A 16,317-nucleotide genomic window follows, 5' to 3' on the forward strand; every position below is an offset into this window, starting at 1 on the left:
TCCGCTGAGGCCAGGCCGCGGGGCCCGCCCGCCCGTCGCCCACTCGCGCCCGCAGAGCCCGCGTCTCCCCCGCACGCCGTCAGCGTCTCCTCTGTCCCCGAGCCCTCTCGCTGGGTGACACTTGCCCCCTCGCTTTCGCCAGGAGGGAGAGAACCCCGTGTGGCTGGAGCGGACTCTCTGCCCCGCTGCCCCTGCCGTCCCGAAAGTTTAACGCAGTGGGGATGCGTGTCTTCCGTTCCCGGGCCGGTGGCCGTCCCTTCTCGTGTCGCCGTCGCATTTAGCGACTGGGATCACAGCAGAGTCTCAGAAGAAAGAAGGAAGCGCCTACAAAACTCCTGCGCGGAGTTGACTTGAGCCGCGCGGGAAGGGCCGTGGACCCGGGAGCTAGGATGCAGGGCAGCGACCCAGTGTCCACGATGAGAGTCTCGGAGTGCGAAGGGAGGCTGGAGGCGCTGGCCGCCGCGAGCACCCCGAGCGGCAAGAGCAGCGGCGCGGGCGCGATCGGCAGCGGCGCGGGCGGCGGCCGAGGAGGCAGCGCCAAGGGCTGGCAGTACAGGTGAGGTGCTGTCCGGGGAGCGTGCCGGGGCACGGAGGCCGGTGTGTGTGGCGGTTGTCGGAAGGTGGGGTGGATTGCTCGTGTCGGAAGGTGGGGTGGATTGCTCGTGGAAGCCGCGGTGGATTGCTCCCCTTAGGTCCTGGGACCTCCCTCGCCTTTCATTAGCAAGACTCGGTTCATGCAACAGGTTTCCATCGAACACCTTCTGAGGAATGCAGAAAGGTACCCCTGCGTGCGCTTCTTCAACGCGAGCCATTTAACTCTCTACTCAGTTCTGGTTTTGCCTGTGTCGCAATTTGTTGACAGGCCTGCCTCCCTGACCGACCGCCAGGGCAGGAGCTGTTAACTCAGTTGGAATACAAGGGCAAAGGTACAGCAGATCAGGCCACTTTAAATAGTCTGTTTTGTTTTTGTTTTTGTTTTTTTAGTTTTTTTTTTTCCGGTACCGGGAATCGAACTCACAGCTGCATGCTTGCCAGGCAGGCGCTGTGCCGCTGAGCTAAATCCTTAGCCCCTAAGTACTCTGTTTTGATGAGAAACTCTACCGTTGTTCATTGTCACCGATATGAACGAAAAACTTAAAAAAAAGGAGGCGGGAGTGGTGGTACAGGCTTGTGATAGGAGCCTGAGGCAGGAGGATCTCTGTGAGTTCGAGGCCACCTTGGGCTATTTAGTGAATTCAAGGCCAGTCTGCACTACAAAGTGAGACCCTGTCTTAAAAAAAGAACCCAAAGGCCATGGTGGCACATGCTTGTAATCCTAGTACCCTGTAATCCTAGCACTCGGGAGGCTGGGGCAGGAGGATCACTGTGCATTTGAGGCCAGCCTGGATTCCATTGTGAGACCCTGTCAAAAAAAATATTACCGGTTACTTTGATGGATATTTTTCTATCATTTAAGAAAGCACAGTAAGTCGGGCATGATGGTACACATGTGTAATCCCAGCACTCAGGAGGCTGAGGCAGAAGGATGACCACAAGTTCCAGGCTAGTTTGAGCTCAAGGCCAGCCAGAATTACATAGTGAGACCCTGTCTCAAAAAAGCAAAACAAAAGCACAATAAGACAAGAGTGAGTGTAGTCAGAGGTCAGTCTTCTGAAATCCTTAATTCTGAGCTCTAGTCTCAAATTGAAAAGTGGAACAGTTTTCTTAGCACTGGGTAGTAACTCTCCCCAGTGCTAAGTGTCATAAAGCCATGAACTTTATATTTCTGTATTTTTCATTCAGAGCCTGTCCCTTATTTTTAGGGTTATCACTTAATGGTTGTGTAGTTTTTAAACTAGATTTTATTGGAGTCACAAATGAAAAAGGTTATTAGAGGAAATTAACTAGAAGCTGGCAACTGACGGTGGTAAGACATTCAAAGAAGATTTGTGTTTTTTTTTTGTTTGGGTACGGGAAATCGAACTCAGGCTTCTTGCTTACTCAGTGGTATGCCGCTGACTACATCCCCAACTCTTAGATTTGATTTATTTTGTTGTTGTTTTTGTTTGGTTTTCTTTTTCTTTTTCTTTTTTCTTTTTGAGACAAGGTCTCTCTATGCAGTTCAGGCTGGTCTTGAGCTCACTTTGTAGCCCCCGCTGGCCTCGAACTCGCAACAGTCCTCCTGCCTCAGCCTCCTGAGTGCTGGGATTACAGGTGTGTGCCACCATGCGCAGCCCTGGTTTTTTTGGTACAAGGTCTCACTGTGTAGCTCAGACTGACCTTGACCTCACTTTGTAGCCCAGGCTGGCTTCACAATTGCAGCAATCCTCCTGCCTCAGCCTCCCAAAGGCTGGAATCCCAAACCTGTGCCACCACACATGGCTTCAAAGATTTGAAAGATTAACGTGCAGCCTTAACTGTTATTTCCTAGTACAATAAGATCGTTGCAGTGATCTTAAATCATCCAAGGAAGCCCACTCTTAAAGAAAATAGTTAACAGTCAATTTTTTTTTAACAGTTAATTTTTACAGAGGTATTGTGCCTGGTAAATTTGGTTATGTAGAACTCTTCTCGCCGGACGAGGTAAATCAGGCTTTCCTGTTTTGCATCCTGCCGTGAATTTTGATTTCAGTGTGGTCTATCTGAGACAGGCACTTCCAGTCTAGCTTCTCAATCTAACTTCTTCCTGTCCCTGGATATCGGGCAGCTTCCCTCTAGTCCTGTGTTGCTCTCCTTTCTCTGGCTTCTTCCCTGGGCTCAAGGTCTTAAGACTTTAAAAACAAAATAATTACAGCCAGCCGAACCCTAGCCTCCTGAAAGCACTCTCCACTCACTCCCTGCCACTTGCGCCCCTGCAGGGCTGTTCTCTGCGTCCTTCCAAGGGGCAGTAGTTTTCACTCCAGTGGACCTGGCGAGTGTTTGCTGTTAGAATTCTTGTCTTGACTCCTGGCACGACTTTCTCTCGGTGTCTCACTTACTCCTTCTACGGTTTCTTTCTTAATTTCGTTGGCTCCTTTCCTTCAAGGCTGGTGTGATACTCCACCAGAGCCTCAGCTAGCAGAGCCTCAAGTCAGAAAAGCTCTCTGGAACCACCCTGGACGTTTCTAGTAGATACCCCGCCAGGGGCTTTCGTCTCTCCTATCCTTTGCTACTCTCCTCATTTTCTTTCTTCTTTTTTAATCTACTTTTTAAAAAAGATTTAAAAGCTGGGCATGAAGGTACAGGCCTGCAATCCCAGCACTCTGGGAGCCTGAGGCAGAGGAGGATCACAAGTTGAGCTCAGCTGGGGCAATTTAGCCAGACCCTATCTCAGAATAAAAATAAATAAATACAGGGCTAGGGACGTAGCTCTGCGGAAAAGCCGTGGGTTCAGTCCCCAGGACAGACAGGGAAAGAGAGATTGAGACTGATTTTAGGTTGTGTTATGGAATGACTGAAATTTAGTGAAAGCCCTAGTTCAGAACCCGGGCTTTGGCTTTACAGACTTGGAAATGTCATTGGCATGATGTTTGCAAGGTTCATTAATATGATAGCAGGTATCGAGTCATTACGGCATTCCCATAGCCAAATAATAAGCATTCCATTCTGTGATTGCCACATTTTGTTTATGCATTCTCCGGTTAGGGGGCATTGGAGCTGTTTCCACGCGCAGGCGTTGTGAGTCACCCTGCCGTGAATGTTTCCGTTCGGGTTTCTGTGTGGACCTGTAGTTGCCACTTCTGGGTGCGTCCTGGCAGGGGAATCACAGACCATCGAGTAACTTCCTGTTTAACCCTTTGAGGAACTGCCAGGCTGTTTTCCACAGAGGCTGCCACATTTCACACCCTCGCAGCAGTGGGTGCTCTGTCCTCCGTGACTCTTGCTGTTGCCTGTTTTTTTAGCCATGCTGTTGAGTGTGCAGTGCTACCTCACAGGGGCCTTGATCTGCACTTCTCTGATGACCGATGAGGCTGCGCGTCTTTGGGTGTAGTGTTTAGTGGCCAGTTATATGTCGTTGCTGGAGAAACATCTGTTCAGAGCCTTTGCCCATTTTTAAGTTGGGTTGTTGTCAGCTGTGGCGGCTCACGCCTGCAATTGTAGCCCTCAGGAGGCTGAGGTAGGTGGATTGCCATGACTTCAAAGCCAGCCTGGACTACACGATTAAGAGAGACCCTGTTTCAGTAAAATACAATAAAATTGGCTTATTTATCTTATTTTTCAGTTGTAAGAGTTCTTTGTGTATTTTGAGTATAATTCTCAGATATGAGAGTTGCAAATATTCTCCATTACTTGGTTGGCTTTTAACTTCATTCATGGCATTTTTTGCAGTATGAAGGTTTTTAGTGTTCATGAAGTTCAGTCAGTTTTTAGTTTCTTCTGTTGCTTACACTTTTTTTGTAGTCCTGTGGATTGAACCCAGCCTTGTGCATTCTATTAGGGTTTTTGTTTTATTTTGTTTTATTTTTTGGTACCGGGAATCGAACTCACGACCTCGAGCTTGCTGGTCAGGCAAGCTACTGAGCTACATCCCTGGCCCTAGCCTTGCACATTCTAAGCAAGCAGTGTACCACTGAGCTCCATCCTCAGCCCTGTATTAGCTCCTTACTAAGTAAATATTTAAGTACATGCAATATATTTTAGTTCTATATAGTTAAATTCTTTCCTATACATACTGGCTATAAAAATTTTCCTACTCCTCATATTTTAATTTATTGTACTTTTCCTGAGATACAGAAAACAATTATAGTCAGGCGTGGTGGCACATACCTGTAATCCCAGCTCTCGGGAGGCTGAGGTAGGAGGATCGTTGGGAGTTTGAGGCCAGCCTGGGCAACAGAGTGAGCTCAAGTCAGCCTGAACTGTACAAAAACAAAAACAAGAAAACAGTTACAAATCACAAATCTTGTTGTCCCGCCCCGCTGACTAGGGATTGAACCCAGGGCCTTTGCACTGAGCTATATTCCCAGCCCATTTTCAGTTTTTTGGTTTTGAGACAGGATCTCACTAAGCTACCAAGTTGTGACCCAGGCTGGGCTTGAATTTGTGATTCTCCTGCCTCAGCCTCCCAGAATGCTGGAATTACAGGTATGTGCCTCCACACCCAGCTCAGATATCTTACTCTTATTTTTCCTTTCACCTCTAATTATAAATAAAGTTTTCACGAATTTGCATGTCATCCTTGCGCAGGGGCCATGCTAATCTTCTCTGTATCGTTCCAATTTTAGTATATGTGCTGCCAAAGCAAGCACTAAATAAAGTTTTGACTGGTTGTGGTAGCACATGCCTGTGATCACAGCACACTTAGAGGCTGATACAGGAGGATCACCAAGAGTGTGAGGCCATCTTGGCTACAAAGTGAGTTCAAGACCAGGATGAACTATATACATAAGGCTCTGTCTCAAAAAATAAACAAACAAAAAGTTCTTTTAATAAAAAAACTACTGTTTTCATGTAGGTTTTGTGGGGTTTTTTTTGTTATTGTTGTTTTTTGTTTTTTTTGTCTTTGAGACAAGGTCTCGCTATGCAGTTCAGGCTGGCCTTGAGCTCACTTTGTAGCCCAGGCTGGCCTCAAACTTGGAACAATGCTCCTGCCTCAGCCTCCCAAGTGCTGGGATTACAGGCGTGCGCCACCACGCACGGCTGTTTTCATGTAGTTTTAAAATGATTTGATAGTTTCATATTTAACTCTTAAACCCACTAGAGTTACTCTGAATTACAGTGTGAAATCACTTTGTTGGCTGTTACTGTGTTGTATATTACCCCCAAATCCAGTGTTTTAAGCTGCAGCATAGATTGCTTCACAGTTGTGTCAGGAGTTCAGGTGCGGCTTAGCTGGGGCTGGGCTCTGGGTTTGTCACGAGGCCATGGTCATCTTCAGGCGTGACCCAGAAGGATCCACGTCCTAGTAGCTCGCTCACCGGGCTCTTGGCATAGTTTGGTTCCTTTTGGCCTATTGGATCCTAGACCCCAGGCCTCATGCACTGGTGGCTGGAGGCCTTACTTGGCCCTGGCCACAGGGGCCACTCCAAGAGTGTCTCCCAGCTTGGCCGTGGGTGTAATCAGAGGTGGGAGGCGGGCAGGAGAGGTGGGAGCGGCAGGGTCGTGAGGTCCTGTGGCTTCTCTCATTCATTAGAAGCCAGGCATACAGACCGGATGTGGTGGTGGGCTGCGGGGAGCATAGTTGACCCTAATGATCCAGGTTTGAAATTGGAAAAGTCCAGAGGAGAAACAGATGTTGGGAGTGAAATTACACATCAGGCTCTGGGTGTGTCCAGTTTATGTGGCAAGAATTGTAGGTGTCGCATCCAGGTAGCCTGAAGAGGTGAGGCGCTTGGAACATACGTGATTGCATAGTGTTTGGGGTGTCCTCTCTTTCCACGTTCAGTCAGCACAGCTCTTGGAGAAAGGGCGTTGTTATCTTCTCACAGTTGCAGAAGTGGAAGGTGAAATGAGTTGGCCAAGGTCATGTAGCTAGTAAGTGGAGGAACTTGAATTCCTAGACAGTAGGAGGAATAATTATTTCTTTTCTTTTCTGCAGGCCTGGGGATTGAACATAGGGCCTTGCACGTATGAGGCAAGGGCTCTGTCACCGAGCTGCACCCTCAGCCCCCAGGAATGACTGACTAGTGACATAACTAGCTCAGTGTGTGGTGTCATGGTTTGCTGTTGTTCTGATTCACACAGCAAACCCTTCTGTGGGAAGCACTGTCGGTTAACTCAAACCAGTGTGAATGCCCAGAGAATGAAGGCGGGAAAATCCCAGGGAAGATGAAGAGCCTCAGCTACATTTGCAAAATAGCACATGGTGATCATTTTTTAAATACTGAAGTTGGGAACTGAATTTATGAGATTAGCCCTACATTTCTTCTTTTTGCTGCAGTGTGTATTCATGACCCGGGCTTTGCTTGTTCATGAGGAAGATCATTTCTTCAGCATCCTTTTTCCGAATGTTCAGAGTTTACAAAATGAACTTCCCCGTTATTTTTATAATCTGCATGTCAGCTTGCAGGGAAACTTCCAGGTCTGCAGTTACGCTGCCCGTTTATTAAAATGATAAGGGAAAGCCCCAGAGAAGGCGCTGAAAAGCAAGGCAGAATGGATGATAGGCTGTCTTTGGCTCTCTGGGGCTCCACACTGGCTGACGGCTAACAAACAGGCGGAACTCTTTTCCTCATTAGCAGACAGGTAAGCCTCTCAGTGATGGGTACAAGTCTGCGGATGTGTAATACAAATTGCAGTGTTTGTTCAGACTTGATGTCTCCTACTATAAGTTCTCTGCTGGAAGGAAATGCCCCTGTGCAAATGGGGTAAGGAGAGCCACTGAAGTGTAACCTCGTGTATACTGTGTTGGAGGGCTTGCCTCTAATATTGAGGTTGGTTTCAAGAAAAAGTCATAGGGCTGGCTGTGGTGGCGCACACCTCTAATCCCAGCCTCTGGAGGCTGAGGCAGGAGGATTGCCATGAGTTTGAGGCCAGCCTGGGCTACGTAGCAAGTCCAAGGCCAGCCTGAACTACATAACAAGACCCTGTCTCAAGAAAAAAGAAAAAGTCATAAATGTCTGCTGTTTTTCTCTGCAGGAATAAAAAGGAAAGTTGAATGCATATTTTTGTACCCCCATTTTTATTTTCCCTATCTAAAATGTAGAGGTGCTGGTAAAAAGAAAGACAATTTATAGGCTTTAAGCAGGAAACTATAGTTTTGTTTCAAAATCTAGTAAGAACACCAAGCCTTGAGTAACAAGATTTGTTTTTTTCCTTATATCTTTGCTCTGTTTTGTTTTACTTGTTGTTCTTTGTGTGTCTTTTTGAGATGTTTAGTCAGTATGTGTTTGCAGCACATAATGATGACACTTATCCCAGGGAGCTGGTGCAGGTGCATGACACATCTTACCGTGTCTTTCTTGAAGAAACCGTTGCCTTTGCCTTGGAATTGTTGGTCCTTCTCTGAGTGCTTCGGGGGAGTCACCTGCTGCCTCCATCCGGGCTGTACTTTCCGCTCTGTAGTCACTTACCGGACCACACCCGACTGAAAGAGCCTTCTGCCTGGCTGGGACCATGCGCAGATTCTGTGTTACAACTAGACAAATGTGAACTTTTCTTCCTGTAGATTTCTCTTTAAATTATTGCTTGAAGTCATTTATGCTGGAGCGCAGAATTTTTCCTGTACAGGCTACAGTAGAACAAAGTCCTCCCGACTCAGCAGGGAAAGCCTAGTTAGTTCTGTGTGGGGCTTGTGGAGGAAATCTTTGTCACAGCCTCATCGTTACTGAGCCTGCCGTACTGGGAGAGCTTGGGCCTTTACGCTCTGTGCCGTTCTGCACATGATAGCGGTGGTAAACTTGTGACTGCAGCTCCTTTTTATTTGGATGCTGAGTTGTCTGAAAGAGACTTGTGAAATCTACTTTTGGTAGTTTTTCTCCTTTTTTTTAATTTTCATTTTTTAAATTAAGTTTGTTGGTATATTTTACCAGTTTACATAATGATCACATTCATCATAGGGAATTTGTACCTGTACATGATACGTTTTACCCCCATTCCCCTACCTTCCCTGCAGCTCCTCTTCCCCTCCTCCTTCACAAAAGCTTTGTTTCCAACACTTGCTAACAACGCGCATGGCAGTGAGCCCACAGTATTTGTCTTTCTGTGTCTGGATGATCTGACTTAATATAATGTTCTTCAGTTTCATACGTTTTGTTGCAGATGATGGGATGTCATCTTTACAGCTGAGCAATATCCCACGGCTTATACACGCCTCATTGTCTTTACCTGCTCATCCACTGATGGGCATCTACGTGGACTCCATAGCTTAGCACTTGTGAATACTGCTGCAATAAAAATAGGCATGTTGTCGGCATATCCTTTAGGTTATCCCTGGAAGTGGGAGTGTCCTAACATTCACAGCGGGGAGCCTGCATCCCAGGAGTGCACAGAGTCCACCCCGTACAGGAAGCCCTTGGGCAGCGATGGCTGTCTGAGGCTTTGCAGTAGCAGAACCCAGCTGGACGCTAGAGTAAAAGTGGTCTGAGTCTTTCCTCGCCTCCAGCCCGGGGCACGACTCAGGACTGATCCCTTCTCACCCTCCCACTGCCACCGAGGTCCCCGTGCTGAAGACTTTCACTGTCAGCTTCAGCATTACCAACCTGACCGTACTTTCACCCTCATCCTGCAGGCTCCCAGCCCACTTTGGGAAGTGAGGGCCTGTGGGTAATTCATTTCTGCCTCCCCAGAGAATATTGCTCATGGGAAATTCTAAAAAGATTTAATTCCTTTTTCTTTTCAGTGCGCGGAACAGAACACAGGGGCCTGAGAACGCTAAGCAGGTGCACTGTCATTCCACTGTTCCTCCAGCACATCTTGTAAATGTCATTTATTTTATTTTTACATGTTTCCCAGGCTGGTCTCAAACTGTGGAGCCCAAGTGATCTTCCTTCCTTGGCATCCCAGGCAGCTGGGACTATGGGCGTGGCTGCTGTACCTGTGTCAGCTCATGCTGGTCAGGGGTACAATGCCAGGAACATTCTACCTATTCAGCGTCACTGAGCATTTGTTAAATGTTTTAATGCGTTGTAAAAATAACAGAGCATTAAAATTAGAAAATGTGAAACAGTGAAAGGAGCAAGGTAAAAGCCACTGATAATTTTGTCATCTTGTGATAATTACTATTTTCTGTGCTTTTATTGTGTGCATATGTTTTATATTCTTCATATCATGAAACCCGGTATTTTGTTATTGTTGCTGTTTGTTTTTTTGAGACCAGGTCTCGCTTTGTAGTTCAGGCTGGCCTTGAAGTCACCACGGAGCACAGGCTGACCTACAGCAACCTTCCTGCATCAGCCTCCCAAGCGCTGGGACCAGGCTTGTGCCACCAGGCCCAGCAAAACTTGCAGTTTTAATAATTGTAATAAGCACTTCCCCATGTTGTTAGACCCTCGAAAACATTTTAATTGGTGAATAATAATTCACTTAGCTTGTTCTTTTCCAGTGGTGCTGCAGTGGATGCGGCTGTACGTCGTCTACGTCTCTGATCATTTGTTTTAGCCTGGGTACCTAGAAGTGAGATCATCAGGCCAAAGAGCTTTAATACTTTTAAGTACTGGCATATACTCTATGGTATAGAGCATGACACGATTCATTTTAGCTGAGATTTAAGTGAGCGTGCAGGCTGCCCTATAATTGCATCGTTTTACTAAAAGATTCCTCTGCTCTCTTTCCTTTATTGAATTTATTTGACAAATATTTAATGATCTCCCATCACACCCCAGGCTGGACACTAGTTGCTGAAGGAATACTGGGTGGGTAAGAGGCAGTCACTGCAACTGTGGGATTTTTTTAAAAACAAATTGCGCTGGGTGAGGTGGCGTACACAGTCCCAGCCCTTGGGAGCCTGAGTCAGGAGATCGCCGTGAGTTCAAGGCCAGCCTGGACTGCGTAGCAAGACCCTGTCTCAAAAAATAAAAATAAACAGATTTAATCAGGAACTTCTCCAGGTCAATTCAAATGCAAGTACATCTTTAAGAAATATTTATCGTAAAATGCACAGTACTAAATATGAGTGTCCTTCCATATCTATATTATAGGCCATATTACACGTGTGTTTGGGGGTGTGGGTATCAACAGTTGCGGACTGGGTCCCTGGGAAGCAGACTCTGCCTCAGGCTGTGGGGTGACACGTTGTTTATGGCGGGGATGGGATGGCAGTGGCCGACGGGAAGCTCACAGTGCAGCCTGGGGCACTGCTGAGGGTCTGCCCCAGTGAGGGCCACAGCTGGTCACGGCCTGCTTGCTGCCAGCTCCCTGGAGCCCGTGCACAGGTCGCGTGGCCAGGGACAGGGCGCAGAAGGAGGTACCTGTCGCAGTCACCTCCCTCTCGCGATGTCACTGCTTTTTCCTCGGTCACCCCGCTCCGTGGTCCTCTTTGTCACCCAGGGACTGAAGCAGAGCCGAGCCCTCTTGCCTAAGAGGGGAGGGATGTGACTGTGGCGTGGCTGGTGCCTCGCACTGATTGCCGCTTGCAGTTACACGCCCTCCAGTGTCTCTTAGTCGTGGTTTTCCAGAGAAACAGAGCCGGTAGGGTATTTATATCCATGTGTGTCTGTACCTACATATATCCTACACGTACACACACATTCGTATGGGGGATACAGACATGTAAACATAGATGACGTGGGGGAGGCACTGAGTGAGCCACTGACCCGCGCCACTGCGCAGGCTGAGCGTCTCCGGCCCTGCAGCCTGGAGACCAGGAACCCTGGCGTGGTGGCGTCTGAGTGGGACAGCCAGAGAGCTGGGGACAAGGGTTCAGTCCCATCCGCAGCCAGGAGAGCGGCGTCAGCTGGAGCAGGAGGCGGGAAGGGCGTGCAGCTTCCCTCCCTCGGCCTGGTGCCCGCCACCTCAGTGCCCAGCTTAGCCTGCAAAGCACGCTCGCAGACACACCCGGAAATACTGACCGTGGGGTGCTCGCGGCCCTCGCGCGGGCACCGAGGCTGGCCACCCCGGCACCTGCGCCCCGCTGTCCCTGCCACAGCCACACCCACGGGGCCGCCCTGTTCCTTCCAGCCTCTTCCTCACTGGCAGCTGGCCTGCCCCGTCACTCCACTCAGCTGTTGTGTTTTTGTCCTAATTCTTGCAGAAACGTCTCGGTTCTCATCCTGGGTCGCATCTCTTCATAGCACTGCTCGTTCTTGACCCCAGCTCACCTTGAAACTCTGTTTCTGTCTTTCCTGCCTCTGGTTTTGTTCCATCTACTTCCCTGCCCCTGATGTGCCAGCCTCCTCTTGCCCTTCAGACCTTCCCCAGGTGTCCGTGACTCGGGACTTAAAAGACTTCGGGTGATCTCTCAGGTAGTCCTTGTGTGTCCGTGCTGCTGGAGCCACCTGCATGTCTCCGCCCAGGCCTGCAGCGTTCCGGGACGTCTCCCTGGCCACGTCGCAGTTACTTTTCTCGTTGCTGAGATGAATACCCGACACCCAAGTCAAAGGAGGAAGGGTTTATTTGGCTCACGGTTTGTAGAGGTTTCAGCTCAAAGGCAGGGCAGCGCGGCAGAGGGGCGCCGCAAAGCAGGGCAGGCAGAAGGCAGCAAGTGACAAGTGACAGCAGCTTCTTTCTGTGCCTCTGTGGTCTGTCTCGCTACCCACGCTTAGGGGAGGTACCACCACACCGAGAGCTGTGCCAGGACATCACTAGACTGATACAGTAACCGTGCACCCCTAACCCCGGTGTCACACACTGCAGAGCCAGCCACCCCCGGAAGGCGCGCCTGTGACTGCGTGAGGCTCGGGGGGACGTCTGGACGCAGGCCACAGCAGTGCTTGTCCCGGAGGCCCCCTAGCCTGGCATGTTAAAGGGCACACAGGCGAAGCTGCTTCTGTGAGCTGTTTCAGGACGGGTATTCAGTGATCTGCCCAGTTGCTCAGCGGGCGTCCGCGTGGAGTCTGTTGCCCTCGGCCCTTCCCGCGTGCATACTGTCGCCTTCTCCCATCAGCTCCGCCCACTCAGTCCCCGCCTGCTCCATGGCCGTCCAGTCACGGCGGGGTCCTGCGCTCCAAGGAGTGAGGCGCTTTTTATTTGACCGAGCCCTAGAAATGGTGCTATGGGTCTCCGTCCTACTAGCACAGGCCCCTGCTGCCGCCTCTTTAAGCAGCTCTTGGGTTTGAGTGGGTCTCGGATGGAGGAGTATTGCCTTTTAAGCCTCCCCATATATTTCGGTGGGTTTTCATGGTGCTTTGTATATAGTAGGAGTAATTTAATTTGAAAATCTTCTGTATCTTAAATGTGATTTTAAAAGGTTAGGAGAAGATGGTACAAAACTAAACGTAATCATCCCCCTTGGCACGGTTCAGTTAATCAGCTACTCGGTTTGTTTCAGATCTTTTTTGTTGGTGCACATTGGTTGTACCGATTATGGGGCTCATTTTGGCAGGTTCATTCGTGCCCACAGCACACTTCGCTCGTTTTCACCCGCCCGGCACCCCCACCCTCCCCCGCTTTCACACCTGCGGCGTCCAGTGCATGTCTCTGATTGGAGATGCCCCTGTCACACGCCCCCTCCCTGCCCTCACCCTTTCTTGCCTAACGATGGTGTCCCTTCTACGTTCTGGTCATCCTTTTTAGATTCCACATGTAGGAAAACAAATAATCCTGGTCTTTCTGAATCTGGCTTATTTCACTCAGCATGATTTCAACATCCATCTGTTTTCCTACAAATGACAAAGTTCCATTTCTATGGCTGGATAATGTTCCATTGTATTTATATACCACATTGTAATCAGCTACTTTTAATAGACTGTCAGCTTCCAGGGCTAAATCCCAAGAAACTGTTCACAAGTTTAAAAGATCAGCAAAGTGTGGTGGTGTATGACTATAATTCCAGCACTTGGGAGGCTGGGGCAGGAGGATTACGTGAGTTTGAGGGCAGCCTGGGCTGTGTAGTGAGTTGGTCTGAACTATATGGCGAGACTTTTGTCTCAATTAAAAAAAAAAAAAAATTGAGAAGTAGACCCAGTTTGTAGAGGAGTAGAGTTGCTGAAAGACTAAAGAAGAAATTTCATAGTTCATTTTTCAATATCAATTTGTTTGAACCATCAACTTTCATTTCATAAAACACAAAATAGGCTGATGTAGTCAGATATGAGGCGTATTCCCACTTTTACAAGTAGGTTTTATTAATAACTGGTACATAACAGTCTGTACAAATTCATACTTTTGGGAGGTGATAATAGGGACTGAACCTAGGTCTTTATACTGAGCCACATCCCGTGCCCATTTTTACTTTGAGACAGGGTCTCACTAAGCTGCGCAGGCTGAGATCCAAGTCATGATCTTCCTGTCTCAGCCTCCCAGAGTGCTGGGAGTGACGCACAAGTTGGAGACACTGCAAAACTCAGTCACAGGCAGAGTGTTCCTCATCAGCAATGCTTGAGCAGAGGAAGTGTCTCTGGTTCCAAGGTTATGGACTTGGAATATTCACACAGGCTTTACTGGCCGAGCGTCCCTAGTTCAAAAATCTCAGATCCAAGATGAAACTCTGAGCGTCATGACAGCACCCAGTAAGTTTCAGAACACTCTGAGTAACGAGTACTTGATCCATATAAGGAGGTAGAGTGGACCTTAATTTGCTAACTCAGTTCATTCACAGGGCTGATTGTAACACAAGTCGGTTTAAGTCAAGACTTTTTCTCATAAATAATTGAAATGCCCATAATGTGTTCCAAAGCACCCTTTAACCTTTTCAGAATAAAAAAGGGTTGTACAGTGTGCATAATTTGCCAGAAACACCAATGGTTTTCCTAGTGCATTCACGAAAAAGTTACACAGTGTGCCTAGGTGACCAGAACCAGCCATTCCATACTGCACTCACCATTCCAGCCGACATCTGTGGCCCGCAGGAAGGGCGGGTGAAAGGGAAATGGGCCGTTATAGGAGGAGAGCCCCCGTCCGTATACCATCAGGAACCTGGTCGCGGCGCCCTTTCTGTCCTTGGAGGGCCTGTAGCCCTCTAGGACCTGCTTCTGGCTCACCAGGTCTCGGCCTTCTCAGAACTGAAAACTCGCCTAAGGCTGTCTGTTTCTCTTTCTCTGACTGTGCTGTCCTATGACATGACATCATTAAGCGAGTGAATGCAAAGATCGGCGTTTTCTCTGGCTGTGGGTCTCTCTGCAGGTGTTTGTAGCTCTGTCCAGTTTTTCAGGGCTTCCTTTATTTCAGAGAACTTTGCTGCGCTGATTGCTGATACTCGCCCTCCTCTTCAGAGAGCTCCTCAGCTGCCGTTCTCTGAGCTCAGCCAGAAGTTGAAGTTCCTCTGTAGACAGTTCCTCTGAGTGTTCCTCCTCCAGTTCCTCAGCGTCTGTACTGTCCACCTGCAAGTCTCCAGCCTCTGCTTAGTGACTGTGTCATCAACCACAGGGTCAACTGAAGGCTCAGCTCTAGCTAGCTTCCTTTTTTTTTTTCTGAGACAGGGTCTTTATGCAATTCAGCCTGTCTCTCGAACTCGCAGCGATCCTCCTGCCTCAGCCTCCTGAGCACTGGGATTACAGGCGTGCACCACCACACCCAGCAAGCTTCCTTATACAGATCTTTTCCTTATACTCTGGCTAGCTTCCTTTTACAGATCCTTTCTCTGTGAGATTATTGAGATAGTGGATTTTGACATCTACGCATATTAGCAAAATCAGTCACACAAATGCCAGTCTCATACTTCTCCGTTTCCTTCTTCTTAATTGTGACTGTTTTCTTTCCTTTCCCTTCCTTCCTTAGCTTCTTTTCTAGCTTTTCTGGGAATTTTGATAGCAGCAAGCATGGTGATTATATAAAGCACTGACCAAAGTCACACCCACAAGCACACACATCTGGGCTCAGATTGGCACTTACATACACATTTCTGGCATCGAGAATCTTTGTGCACAGCTGCACAAGCACCTGGCATTAAGTAACTCCACATCCTGATCGTAAGTTAAAACTAAGATTCCAGTCATAGCTAAGTTGTTTGTACGTGAGGTCTGCGGTAACTTGAGGGCCTACAGGTAGAAGGACACAGAAGACAATGTGTCAAATCATGTGGCTCCCCATGCTGGCCACCAGGTGGCACAGTTGTTCCTCACCAGCTGGTTACAGCGGCTAGGGCAGAAGGTTGGGGGAGGACAGAGGGACCGCCAGGGCGGCAGCTGCTCCAGAGGACAGGTTGTTCACCTTGGCTCTCGGGACCTGGAGACAGCTGCTTGGCAGAGTAGGAAAAGACCAGTGGTTTATCCTTGCTTATTTGAGTTTCTGGTTCTTCGGGGCCTGGTTTTATGCAGTTAAATAAACCACGTTGGTAGTCCTTTTGTCATTTTTGTTACTCAACTCTTTCTCTGTATATGTGTGAAGAAACTGATAACACTGGGAAATTGAACACAAAGCAGTGTAGCGTCATAGCATATGAAGACATGCTTTGGATTATTTTAGTGGATGAGGCTACTGATTGCGGGGAGCAGTGCTGGCGATTGAACTCAGGTCTCACATACACACTAGGCAAGTTCCAAAGTGTGTGCTTTTTTTGTTTGTTGGTTTTGGTTTTGGTTTTTTCCAGTACTGGGAATCAAACTCACAACCTTGTGCTTGCCAGGCAGGTGCTATGCCGCTGAGCTAAGTACCCAGCCCCCAAAGTGTGTGCTTTTAACAGTCGTCATGAGCTACTGAATTACTTTTGCTCGTCTTCTGTATGACCAAAAGGAAAAACAAGCCAGGTGTGGTGCACGCACTCGGGAAGCAGCACTCGGGAAGCTGAGACAGAAGGATCGTTGCGAATTCGAGACCAGCCTGGGCTACAAAGCAAGCTCAAGGCCAGCCTGAACTGCACAGCGAGACCCTGTCTCAAAAATACAA

General features: G+C 48.4%; 1 protein-coding gene across 1 annotated transcript in view; it reads left to right on the plus strand.

Annotated features, from left to right (window-relative positions):
* Nucleotides 1-16,317, plus strand: part of Osbpl11 (oxysterol binding protein-like 11) — a gene marked incomplete in the record, with an annotated part of 63,601 nt that overhangs the window by 304 nt on the left and 46,980 nt on the right. Inside the window, 1 exon segment of the mRNA XM_013513473.1 lies at nt 1-556. Within this exon segment, the coding sequence (XP_013368927.1) occupies nt 390-556 (167 nt within the window).

The sequence above is a fragment of the Chinchilla lanigera genome, unplaced genomic scaffold, assembly GCF_000276665.1.
Source record: "Chinchilla lanigera isolate Chin_1 unplaced genomic scaffold, ChiLan1.0 scaffold00019, whole genome shotgun sequence".
NCBI lineage: Eukaryota > Metazoa > Chordata > Mammalia > Rodentia > Chinchillidae > Chinchilla > Chinchilla lanigera.